We start from the raw sequence: 13,254 nt of genomic DNA on the forward strand, positions 1-13,254 counted from the left end.
TCCTGCAGATCAACACTGTGGCAGGAGACCGGAGTTTCACGGCGCAGGACATCATGACGCGTGACATGCAGCTGAACATGGAGGTGTGCCACATAGACAACCTGCAGCAACGCGGCTTCTACCTGGCCTTTCAGAACTCGGGGGCTTGCGTTGCCTTGGTTTCCGTGAGAGTTTACTACAAGACCTGCTCGGACATTGTGCGCGGACTGGCCCACTTCCCAGAGAAGCTAGCTGTTTCGGGGGGACTGGAAGAAGTGTCTGGTGTCTGCTTAAAGAACGCAGTCGAGGACGGAGGGCTTCCGCCGAAGATGCACTGCAGTCCCGATGGGGAGTGGCTGGTCCTGGTGGGCCGCTGTGTGTGCATCGCTGGCTTCGAGGAGGATGGGGGAAGGTGTGTTGGTAAGTACATAATGGCGCAAGCTAGGAGGCGGGTACCTGAGGAGATCTCGGGATAGGAGCACGCCAGAGTTCGCAGGGTGGAAGGTGTGGAAAGTTTACTCATTGCACGCAACTTACTGGGGCGCATCAGCTTATCTGACTCCCATTGCTGTTTATACGTCAAGCGCAACTCCCAGGTTGTCTTTCTGTTTCACTCTCCCTCTGACTATAAAGTAAGTAGACTAGTTTGACATACCTGTCCTTCCACCTGCTTTTTATTTCCTTCCAAGTTTTGGAGCCAGTTTCTGGGACGTGGAAGTGCGTGACTTAGACTGATTCACTTGATGAGTGTCTCCCAGTTCTTTAAACTGGGCACCTCCGGGGCGTAGGAGTTGGGTCAGGGTGGTATCGCTGTATAGGCTACCTGTATCTGCAGGGCCGTCCTGAAGCATTTTGGAATCTCAGACAGGAAATCCCAACTCTCTTTCCCAGCACTAGTAGGATATATTTTTCTTATGTTCTACTTGTTTCAACCAGAGGCCATGAGAAAAATGGCAAAAGGGAACACAGTCAAAAACCTTTAAAGGCAGCCAATGAAACATTTGTTTGCCCAAAACAGTCTACTATAAACACACACACACAAAACAAGCATGCTGTAAAAAATGTAGCTGGTCGTACACTCCATACACTCCATCCTCAAATTGCTTTTGAAGTACCAACTAAGTAAAGGGAATATGTCTCGGAAGATGAGTATATGCATAGTATTCCTTGTTCAAACCATGGCATCTTCACTCAAAAAATGGGATCAGGCATTGTGCAAGAGCTGGGGGGGTCTGGAGAGAGAGCCACCACCAGCCAGTACAATTGGTAGACAATACTGGCCTAAGCAAAAGGGACGCGGGTGGCGCTGTGGGTTAAACCACAGAGCCTAGGACTTGTCGATCAGAAGGTCGGCGGTTCGAATCCCCGCAACGGGTGAGCTCCCGTTGCTCAGTCCCTGCTCCTGCCAACCTAGCAGTTTGAAAGCACATCAAAGTGCAAGTAGATAAATAGGTACCACTCCGGTGGGAAGGTAAACAGCGTTTCTGTGCACTGCTCTGGTTCACCAGAAGTGGCTTAGTCATGCTGGCCACATGACCCAGAAGCTGTACGCCGGCTCCTCGGCCAATAAAGCGAGATGAGTGCCGCAACCCCAGAGTCAGCCACGACTGGACCTAATGGTCAGGGGTCCCTTTACCTTTACTGGGCTAAGCAGACGAAAAGCCCAACCTGGTTATAAGACAGCTTCCTCTCTTACGACAGAAAATGACTTCTGCCTAAGCCTAATTCTTTAGTCTGCAATCTGCTCTCTCCCAACATTTCAGCTAAGAGCTAGTATTCACTGTGATGAGGTGTAGGGAAGGTAATATATATTGACAAGATTTCCTCAGGGTGTTCCTCTTTGGATTTCTCATTAGGCTGCTCTGTCCTGTAAAAGGAATTTGCACCACTAGGAAGTTCCAGGGCAACCGCTTGAGGCCTGGTAGTCCTTGCACTTCTCGGTCTTGCTAGCTGAAGAACTGGGAAACATTTCCAGACATCCACCCTTCCCTGCCCCTCTGCTTCCACAGCTCAGCCAGTTTTTCCACTTAGCTGCTAGCATTACTGCTTTCATTCCACCCTCCTGGGTTGGGAGCCGTCCCTTGGAATGGGACGGGGAAACATCCTGCCCAGGCAGGTCCTCACTGCACCCGCCTAGGTAGTAGCTGACACACAAGCTACTCCCTTACCCAGTTCAGGCCAAGACAAAGGGAGAGGTGGCTTCAGAGAGCGAGTTCAAGGAATTGTCCCTGTTTCTCAAACCCGTGGGGAGGAGTTAGTGGACTTGGAGGGCAAAATAAAAATGGAGGCCTTCGTGAAGAGAAAAGGCACATGGAACAATGGCAATTGACACATGAGAACTGCCGGTTTTAGGCTGTGCACACACAGCGTTTTATTCTAGAATCAATGGAGATGGAGTACCGTATTTTTCGCTCTATAAGACGCACCAGACCGCAAGACGCACCTAGTTTTTGGAGGACGAAAACAAGAAAAAAAATATTCTGAGTCCCAGAAGCCAGAACAGCATGAGGGATCGCTGCGCAGTGAAAGCAGCGATCCCTCTTGCTGTTCTGGCTTCTGGGATAGCTGCGCAGCCTGCATTCGCTCCATAAGACGCACACACATTTCCCCTTACTTTTTAGGAGGGAAAAAGTGTGTCTTATAGAGCGAAAAATACGGTACTTGTTTCTCTCCCACCCCCCACCCCCCATCTATTCCACACACAATCTAGATCTATTGCATATTTATTTGCCCCTGAAAAGCGTAAAATGGTGGGTGGTTTATCTCCCACCAAGAATGGGGAGCAATATGTGGCTTCTGCACAGGGCAATCCAACATAGGATCTCTGTGTTATACAGATGGGCTGTCAATCACAATGGTTGACATTTAGCTTGCATCTTTCTAAAAAGAGGGTTCCCACACACATGCACACATTTGTATGTATGCACATGTGTGTGAGCAATCGCACACAGTTTTTAAGATGGTGCTTTCATGATGCTGTCCGCTTTCGCCTTTTCAAACCATCCGCCACGCCGTGATGGGAAATGGTTTCTTTTGTTCAGAAAGGGTTCTTGCCAGCTCCCAAGGACTCACAATAAAAGGCATGCAGATTTGGCTGTTCTCCTGGTATCTCTCTGTCCCAGGTGTCTCAGACTGGCAGCAGACCTGGGTGTTCACTTCTAAGATCAGGTCTGGATCCAAACCTTTTGCTGGACCCACCCAGCGTTGGCAGAATGCCAGAGGTACTCCTTTTGGCCTTTGTTCCAGGATCAGGGTGACGCCACTTCCAAACAGGAGCATACAAAGAGCTGAAGTGTGGGACGGGACGCGAGGGGGTTGTACAACTCTGACCTTTGCTCTGACTTGGGGTGGGCGGAGAAGATGGAAATACTAAGGGAAGTATTCTTGGACTTTAATTTGGGTTGCCATGGAGGGTGAGCCCAGGGCTGCCTCCTTATGAAAGGAAGTGGCAAATCTAGCTAGTAAGGCTAGCTAGCTGTGATCATAGCTGCTGTCTGTTCTGCGCTTAAACTTTCAAGAAGTAAAATTTAAAAACGTTTGCATAAATGTACTTTTACGTGCGGCTTTCCTTGTGCTTGACCCAGAAACTGCAGTTTGCGACAAGTCCAATGTGTACCTATTGGTATTTAAAGTCCTTACTGTATTTTTTGCTCCCTAAGACTCACTTCTTCCCTCCTAAAAAGTAAGGGGAAATGTGTGTGCGTCTTATGGAGTGAATGCAGGCTGCACAGCTATGACGGAAGCCAGAACAGCAAGAGGGATTGCTGCTTTCACTGCGCAGCGATCCCACTTGCTGTTCTGGTTTCTGAGATTCAGAATAATTTTTTTCTTGTTTTCCTCCTCCAAAAACTAGGTGCGTCTTGTGGTCTGGTGCATCTTATAGAACGAAAAATACAGTAAGAGCTTTAGAACAGTGTACCTGCAGGATTGCCTTTTGCCAAACTTGGCCCTCCAGCTGTTTTGGGACTACAACTCCCATCATCCCTAGCTAACAGGACCAGTGGTCAGGGATGATGGGAATTGTAGTCCCAAAACAGCTGAAAGGCCAAGTTTGGCCACGCCTGCCTTATGCCACATGTGTCCACTTGACCACTCCGATCTGAAGAACTGGCATTGTTACTGGTGCGACATAATACTCATTCCATAGTTGTATGAAATGGGTCTTTCAGTGTGGCAGGACTCCCTGCCTATAGTCATTAGGCAGACGCCTTCGCTGTACTCTTATCAGTGCCTACTTAAAACATTTTTGTTTAAGTGAGCCTGTCTTGAGATTCCAGACACATAATTGTTTCAGGGTGTGTACACACAAACACACACACAAACGTTAAATTATTAATTATTTTTAAATGTTCTGAACTGTTTTTACTGATAATTTTAATATTTCTTTGTAAACTGCCTAGTGGTTTTGTGACATTCAGGCAGGATATACATTTTGTTAAATAAATAAATAAATAAATAAATAGATGATAGATAGATAGATAGATAGATAGATAGATAGATAGATAGATAGATAGTTGGACACAGGGTTCTGTGTAACCTGCCCAAATTATGCAATATATATGCAAAATTAATTTGCATGGTTTATTTTGCATTAGCTTGACCATTGGGAAGAGGCAGATATTGAGCTTTTCAGAGCTAGAATACCTTTTTAACCAGGTCTTTGGTTGATTCGATTGACATCCTATACCCTTTTAAAATGTGGGGGGTTTTTTGGGGGGGTGTTATTGGGTTGTTGTTTTGATTTTGATTATATATTTTGTGGTTTTATATTTGGATTTTGTTCTATGAACCACCCTGAGACCTCCAGGTATAGGGTGGTATATAAATTAAAACAGCAGCAGCAACAACTCCCTTCTTTTGAACGCAGAAGGCCATAGTGAGCCAGACTTTCATCATAGGCTTGACCTATAGGTCTATCCTTAATCATCTCAGAGATATTCTGAGCCTCTTTTCTGAATTTTCAGCTTTGATTTCAAAATCTAAAAATAAATCTGTACCCTTTTTTACTTTCAGGGTAAAAAGAAAAGCAGTATTTCTGTGAAGTAATAAATCTGCCCCTGATTTCTGGTGCTCTGGTCAATTAATGCACTGGGATAACTGACAAACCCTTGGCGAAATTGTGGTTAGCAATTTATTAAAACTACAGTGGTGCCTCGCAAGACGAAATTAATTCGTTCCGCGAGTCTCTTCGTCTTGCGGTTTTTTCGTCTTGCGAAGCACGGCTATTAGCGGATTAGCGCTATTAGCAGCTTAGCGGCTATTAGCGGCTTAGCGGCTATTAGCGGCTTAGCGGCTTAGAAAAAGGAAAAAAACTCACTGAACTTGCAAGACATTTCGTCTTGCGAAGCAAGCCCATAGGGAAATTCGTCTTGCGAAGCACCTCAAAAGACGGAAAACTCTTTCGTCTAGCAAGTTTTTCGTCTTGCGAGGCATTCGTCCTGCAGGGCACCACTGTATATCTGAAGATTACTGCTATCCAAGGTTTATTGCTGTTTCACATTGGACCCCCTCAAAGTTACGGTGATGGGTGTTCTATTGAAGCTTCCTTAGACTCTGGAGGTTTCACGAGGTATTGCTTTCAAGTTTGTCTTTGCAAGCGTAAACTCTAGAAATGTGTCCTTTGTTCGTTTAAAATGAAAGCTGGGGTTCTCAGGGAGCTGAATTTGGAGCCCCCTGGCGCATTGTGGGGCATTTTCATACTAGATAGAGAATAGATGCAACCACAGCCATGGCCTTTTCTGTGGGTACAGAAAAGAACAGGGGAGGACAACAAGGGATTGAGTCAGTGCCTCTGTGGTGTCGCTCTTGAAAAGGGAATGTTGACTCCTTCCTTGGGGTGAGTGCCTTTCGGTCTCGGATACAGATGTAAATTTCTTTTTTCTTTCTTTTTTCAAATGGCAGATTGTGCTGACCCCTAAAAGAGTATAAGGAACTGTGAGACAAGAGGTGAATTTATATACAGCATTTACAGTCATACCTCTTGTTACGTTCGGTTCAGGTTACGTTTTTTCAGGTTGCGTCCCACGGCGACCCGGAAGTAACGGAACGGGTTGCTTCCGGGTTTCGCCGCTCACGCATGCGCAGATGCTCAGAATTATGTCATGCGCAGAAGCGGCGAATCGTGCATTCTGCGCATGATGCGAACGGGGCTCCGGAACGGATCCCGTTCGCAACCAGAGGTACCACTGTAATTACATTTTTGTCTTTATTTATCTGTAGGGAAGGTTAGAGCAGCTTGCGATGGGGAGTCCCCCAATTCAGAGCATTGACAAGGCTGAGACCTGCTTAGCTTTGATAACAGATTCCCTACCCAGGGGAGGGGTCAATTCTCCCCACCCTGGATATAGAATCATAGAATGGTCGGAAATGACTCTGAGGATCATCTAGTCCAACCCCCTGAAACACAGGAATATGCAGCTGTCTCTTATGAGATCGAACCTGCAACCTTGGCATTATCAGCACCACGCTCCAACCAATTGAGCCGTAACATGCCGTGTCTGAGTGGAGGTGGGAACCGCTGGCTTGTGGGCGCACAGAGGCAGCATGGGGGTTAGGCAGAAAAAGTTCTTCCCTTCCCTAACGGGGAACCTTAGCTCTGCTGCTCTAAGTGAGCTAAGGTGGGAAGCTCCCTTCTCTTCCTTCCATTTAATGAGCCCATACAGGCCTCGTTAAAGATAATTGCTGGGTGGTGGTGGTTGAGCTGGTGCCACTGTCTGCCACCCCCACACCGGGGAGGGGTGTCTCTGCCTGATGTTTAGCCTTCCCAGGTTGCATCCGATTTCCTGTCTGCCTGTCTGCCTAAGGAGCTTAGTCCCTTGGCAAGCCACAGGATCGGGCCCAGTTGTCCCTGCAGCTACTGCAGAACAAAAAGAACCCGTGACCCTCCCTATTCGGTGTAGGTTTTTGCAGTGCTATTTTTCTCGAAAAACAGGTGCCGGAACTCACCATGAAGGCCTCCCTTGTCCTCTTATAATGGCATACCCTCCAACATTTCTCCAATAAAAATAGGAACACCCTATTCCTCCTCCTCCTCCTTCTTCTTCTTACAGTCCTACCTCTTGTTACGTTCAGTTCAGGTTACGTCTTTTCAGATTGCGTCCCACGGTGACCCGGAAGTGCCGGAAAGGGTTACTTCCGGGTTTCGCCACTCGTGCATGCGCAGACGCTCAAAATGACGTCTAGCACATGCGCAGAAGCAGCGAATCGACCCATGCACTCACAGACGCAGGTTGCGTTCTGCTCATTTTGCGAATGGGACTCCAGAACGGATCCCGTTCGCAACCAGAGGTACCACTGTATTATTATTATTACCCTGGCCATTTGACTGGGTTGCCCCAGCCACTGTGGGTGGCTTCCAACATATATAAAAGCATAATAAAACATTAAACGTTAAAAAGCTTCCCTATACAGGGAAGCTGCCTTCAGATGGCTTGGGGGTCAGATAACTCCATAGCCTCCAACATTTCTCTGACGAAAATAGAGATGTCCTAAGGAAAAGCCAGACATTCCGGGATCAAATCAGAAACCAGGACGGCTTCTGCAAATCTGGGACTGTCCCTGGGAAATAAGGACACTTGGAGGGTCTGTAATGGCAACAGCGCCCACCTGAGAGGTGCTGGAACTGAGGTCACAAGAGTTATGGCTGGTGGGGAAAGCCCTGGTGAAAAACTTTGATAGGCTAAGGCTCCCTGTGACACTCTGTGAAGGGGTTCCTCTGACGGACTCTTGCCATGTGGGGAGTTTGGTCTTATTTGTCACACCTGACACCAAGCCCCAGACGACACTGTTGTTGTCAGGTGTATGTTCTGTGGGAAACCTGAGTTGGTCACTGCATAATGCGCAAAACACACCCGAGCGCCTTATTTGTAAGAGGCAATGCTCACCTCAGGGCAAACTGACTGAGCATAGGCACAACACCCAGCAATTTATGTGTTCCTCCGAGGAAATAAACCTGTCTGCTCTGAATTAATCCATCCCAGTTTAATCAGAAGTAATTAGCTCCTGTATTCCAAGGTAGAACAATCCCAGAAACTGGGGTGGGGGGGTGGAGAGGTGGGTGGCATTGGAGGAGGAGTTGAACTTCAGGTGGCCTCCAGCACATAGCATGCTTCCGCTTTTCCTGTAGGTTCAAAGTGTATAGTCATCTGCATTCATTGCATATGAGAAAGGAATCCCTCAGATCTTGTTTTCGCTGAGGCGATAAACCTTTGAACTATACCACTCCAGACAGCGAACAAGGGCTTACACAGCCAAATGCTCGACGGTCCAGGAGAAAATAAATTTCTGTGTGGAAAGCTAGCAGGTCAGGGAGGAGGATAAGATTTCCAGAGGGGCTAACCGCTGTGGCGTTTGTACGGAGCCCCCAGTCGTCTCACGGACTATTGACCTGTACACCACTAATCCGCTGCCACCAACCAGGTCCTCCCCAGTAAAATCACTTCAGTCTCAGTCAGCTTTTCAATTCATAAAGAAGAGTGTATTTTATTTCAGACTTAAAACTATTATAGCATTCCAAACAGTGTTCCTCTTTACTTTCTTAGTCTTATGTTCCTCTCTCTATCTCTGTTACCACCCCACACTCAAGGACCAACTGCCCTAACTGTCTCTCTATTACCAACTGCCTTTCCAAACCAGCCAACCCACTCAAACCAACCAACTACCCACCCACAGCTCCCAATGAACTAACTCCCAGAACTCCTCCCGGAACTCCTTTATAGACCCACTGACTCCACCCCCCTGGGTCCTGTCTGTGCAACCTATTTAACTATTTCCCCTCCAGCACTCTCTCATATCTGGTAACGTCACAGCCGCGTTAGTCCGTTGCAGCAAAAATGACAAAAGGCGCTGTGGCACTTTAAAGATTATGGCATAAGGTTTTGTGGACTGTAGTCTACTTCATCTGATGTAATCCTCAGTCAGCAGGTATATATGGGTGCAAAGGAAAAATATGGAGAAGTTGGAGTTTGCTGGCAGTCTTGTTGTTTTTAATGTGCAGGAATCCTACTTTCTTTGTGAGGGAGTATTCAACCCTGTGGAATCTCCCAACCGCATTCCGAAGTGGTATAGTCCTCCCGAGACAGCTTTACACTTGGCGCCAGACGATCTAGTTCCAATTGGTTGCCACCATGTGGTGAATCTGCATTCCATTAGGGTAGGGAATAATTAACCCAATATCAGAATACCTTGGCAAATTCATGAGTGCGGCTTGGGGGAAAAATGGGTATATTTATGTCACTCTGGAGAAGACAAAGGGCTCTGAAGGGAACATCTGCTTTCATAGAACAGTGGGTGCTGCCACCTGCTGTTTACCTTGTAGTTTTTGTAGTTTTTTTAAAAACCAATTCTTGCCCGATTTCCATTCCATTCCCTCCCTGTGGTGACATAATCCTGTTGGCGCCTGTTGCCTGCATTCCTAGTTCACCTTTGCTCCTTCCCCAGGTCGGCAGCACTCCCTTTGTGACACCCACACAATTTCCCGCCCTGTTTTCATGTCTGCGGAAGTAAGAACCAGTTCTCTGCCATGCACAGTGGCAGAGAAACACATTGGGGCATTTAGGGTAAGGTAACGTGCCCCAGAAAAATGATGCTGCAGAGAGGTGACCTCCTAATTATGGGCACAGACTGGGCAAAGCACTGGGGAAAGTGAGGTGGAGACAAAAGTATGATTCTTGGAGTCAGAAGGGACCCCCCCAGGTCATCTAGTCCAACCCCCTGCAATGCAGGAATCTCAGCTAGAGCCTACTTGACAGATGGCCCTCCAGCCTCTGCTTAAAAAAACCTCCAAGAAACGAGAGTCCACCATCTCCCCCCCCCCAGGGGGGGGTGTTCCGCTGGAACCCGCATCGATGTTCATGTGAGCACACATGCTGATTTTAATTGCTTTAAAGAGATTGGGAACCCGATTCTTCCTGCACAGAGCTGCTATTTTTTGGGAGATCAGTGTTGATATATGAAATTCAGTTCTGAATGTTCTGTCACAGTTTAGTGTGACCAAGAGCCAGATGAGACTGTGAAGATGCAGGAGCAGGTTTGAGATGCAGGGACTGTAGTCACTAGGGAAAAGAGCAACTTTTAACCTCAAATCTCAGAGGTGTGTCCCCAAGGGGAACCTCTTTTCTGTATAAATGAATAGCTGCTTTTCAGCATTTCGCTGGATGTTTTTATACTCTGAAGGGATCCTTACAGCAGTGATCACCAATGTGATGTCTTCCAGATGTAGCTAGACTCCAGCTCCCATCAGCCTCAGCCACCATGATCAATAGTCAAGAGAGGATGGGAGTTGTAGTCCAAAAACGTTTGGAGGGTGACATCTTGGCTACTGCTGCCCTACATTATACTTAAAAGTACCTTGCACCAATACAGCATTATTGTATTTATTTCATTACATTTGTAGCCAGTGTTAGAAACAGAGATATGAAAGCTAGGAGCTAAATGGCACCTTAAACCTAGGTTATGGGTGCAAAGGCACACTTTTTTATAACAAGAATACAAAGCTGGAAATGAATGAACTGCAGCTAAAATATTGTGTTCATTTTTCACATGGTCTAGTCCTTCCCCTGTCCATCCCCCATATATTCTTAAGAGGGTCTCTTCTCCAGTCTTGAGAGACTAGCTGGAAGCGGGGAGGCAGAAAAAGGTCCTCCTTTCCTTCCATTCTGCAGTTTTAATCTGAAATCTTAGGTACAGTACTGTGCCCAGAACTCAGAAACTGCTCACGCTAATGAAATTCCCAGTCGCAAAATGCACCTAGAACAATGGGAGTTTTGAACACTGTTTGTAGCCCACCTCTTTTCCACAGAGACGTAAGGTGGGTTGAAGTCCTGTTATGGATCATTCTCCTCTTCTTTAACAATAGTTACTTTTTAAGGGGGGGGCGAGAATCCTAAGCATACGATTCAAAGACAAGATTAATGCCATATCCATCCTAAATCTATCACCTCAAGAAAAGTGTCAGCGCCACTCCTCATTTCCTCTGCATTTGGTATAACCCAGCTTCCAACAGAACTCCTCCAAATCAACGGACATCATTTTCAGCCACTACTGTGGCTTCTAAGATTTCAGCAGTTTCGTTACCCATAAACTCCCAAGCATGTACTTGCAGCCGTAAGAATTCCAATCCCCATTACAAATGGAAGATGCAGAGACTCCCAATTCTATCTGAGACCATGGCAGGGGCAAATTGTTAAAGTTGCAGGCATACACTTGATGGTTCTGTTTTGGTGACTCACCAGACACAAGGTGTTTGTTTTTATTTTCAAAATGCACATCAGGGGATAACTGTTAAAATTCCTGCTCTGTGATTGCAGTCATGGGATTGTTCTCTATCATGTGACTGTATATGTTTTGACTCCACAGAGTGGGAAGTGACGGAAACAGGATGTTTGTGTTATTGTGTTCCGTGAAGTGGGATTATTGTCCTTTGTTCATTCTCTTTGCTGTCTGATGCTAGAGAGAGAGGGAGCCATGTTGCAATGTTCCGTGTGTGTTTATATGTAAATAAAGTATATTAGCCAAAATGCTGAGTTGCTGAGGTCTGTTATGCATGATGCGCAAACTCTGTGAATCCCTAAGTGTGCCGGTGTCGGTTGGCATCGGTCGCTGTGATGTTCGGGCTGAAGAAAGCTTTTGAAGCTCCTGAATGATCGACCAGGAGGGAGAGAACATGCCAGTCGGGTGTGTGTCTCTGCCAGGGTCCTACTTGAGTGTAGGCTGAGCTCCTGACAATAACTACAGGACAAACCCCTTCTAGTTTGGCCCTCTAGTTAGCCTCTAGTACCATATTATATGCTTTTCCGGCACTCCAGCAGAATTGTAGCATAAACGGAGCCCAAAATTTTGCCACCAACAGTGAGTTTCCCTATGTTTCTCACCTACTGATGGAACGGCATCCTGAGCCCCCGGACACTTAAAAGCCACAACTTCCTGCTTGGCTCAAGCCGACATGGCTCCTGGTGCACAACACCCAGCCAATCAGAGCTCCACTTTCTGCTGAGAATTCCCAGCGGCAGCCCATTGCTACCTCAACGCACAAAGCCAAGTTTAAACCTAGCCAGAATTGGGTGGGTAAAAGTGTAGCAGGAGACAGACTATCCATTTTGGGTGGTGTTGGTGAGAATATAGGCATGAAGAAGAGAGTATGGGGAGAGCAGAGAAATGGCAGTGAATAGATATTGAAAATTATCCAAAGGGGATTTAAGTATGAGATGATGTTGTTCCTTGACAAGGAATGAAGATCTCCAACTCCTCTGTGAAGTTAGAAACAAGATATGTCCCGTGTATGGTGACATCTTGAGGGATGAGGTTCTGCACCTCTTGCTGGGTGCTTGTATTCCTAAATAATTGCATTCCTAAACTGGATTTTAAAAGAAATGGGTATAGCCAAAATGTATGGTTATTTGCATCCGCTTAAGTTAGCTACTTGGGACTTAATCTGCTTCTCCTTTCCACAGCCTGTCAGCCAGGGTTCTATCGTCACTCGCTGAAGACCGACCAGTGCCTCAAATGCCCTCCAAACAGCTTCTCCAGTTCTCCTGCTGCCACAAGCTGCCCCTGCCTCGAAAACTTCTTTCGGACTCCCGCTGAGGACGAAACTGCTCCTTGTACTCGTAAGTCCTGGGTGGGAGTACTGTGGTCCCCCAGATGAGCAGGTGGAACCCCGTTCGCACCTACTTGAAAAATGCACCTACTCAACAAATAGGAAAGCTCCAGAGTGGTTCTGATTCCTGCCAAAAGGAGAGCAAGTGGCATTCGGTTCTAAATTTTAGTGGCGCTGAATGCAAGCTGCAGCTGTAAAGGAACAATCAAGGGTGCATGCAAAGGCTCCTGGTTGTTTTTTGCAGCTGTGGCTTTACCTGTCCTGCACCTGATGTCATGCAAATGGCAGGGTAGCTGCAGCCTGCCCCAAACGGCCTTGTGGACCAAACTGATCTGGAGGTTCCGAATTGCTGCTCCTTTATATGTCTTCCAGATGTCTCTGGCCACAGAATACATGGTTCCCTCTGTAAATCCCTACAACGACCCTGTGTGGTAAGTTAAGAGGCTGTGACTGGCCCAAGGTCACTCAGTGACCTGCATGACTGAGCGGGGTTTTGAACCCTGATCTCCCAGGTCCTAGTCCGACACACTAACCACTACACCACACTGCCTTCCTAGAGTATTTCTGCCATGGGACAGCCGTAAACATTAAGTAAGTAAATAAATATGGGAAAAGCAAAATGTCACTTAAGAGAAGGATCTGAAACATTTTCCTTGAAACCTGAAATGGTTTTATTCTGG

At 46.8% G+C, this 13,254-nt stretch overlaps 1 protein-coding gene across 2 annotated transcripts in view; it reads left to right on the top strand.

Moving 5' to 3' along the window:
- The window catches only part of EPHA1 (EPH receptor A1), a 79,982-nt gene that overhangs the window by 46,050 nt on the left and 20,678 nt on the right, over nucleotides 1-13,254 (top strand). For both annotated transcript variants that reach the window (XM_083718628.1, XM_083718627.1), the window contains exons 4-5: nucleotides 9-399; nucleotides 12,429-12,584. In XM_083718628.1, the coding sequence (XP_083574754.1) occupies nucleotides 9-399; nucleotides 12,429-12,584 (547 nt within the window). The remainder of the gene's footprint in view (nucleotides 1-8; nucleotides 400-12,428; nucleotides 12,585-13,254) is intronic.

The sequence above is a fragment of the Podarcis gaigeae genome (assembly GCF_964106915.1).
Source record: "Podarcis gaigeae genome assembly, chromosome: 17".
Lineage (NCBI taxonomy): Eukaryota > Metazoa > Chordata > Lepidosauria > Squamata > Lacertidae > Podarcis > Podarcis gaigeae.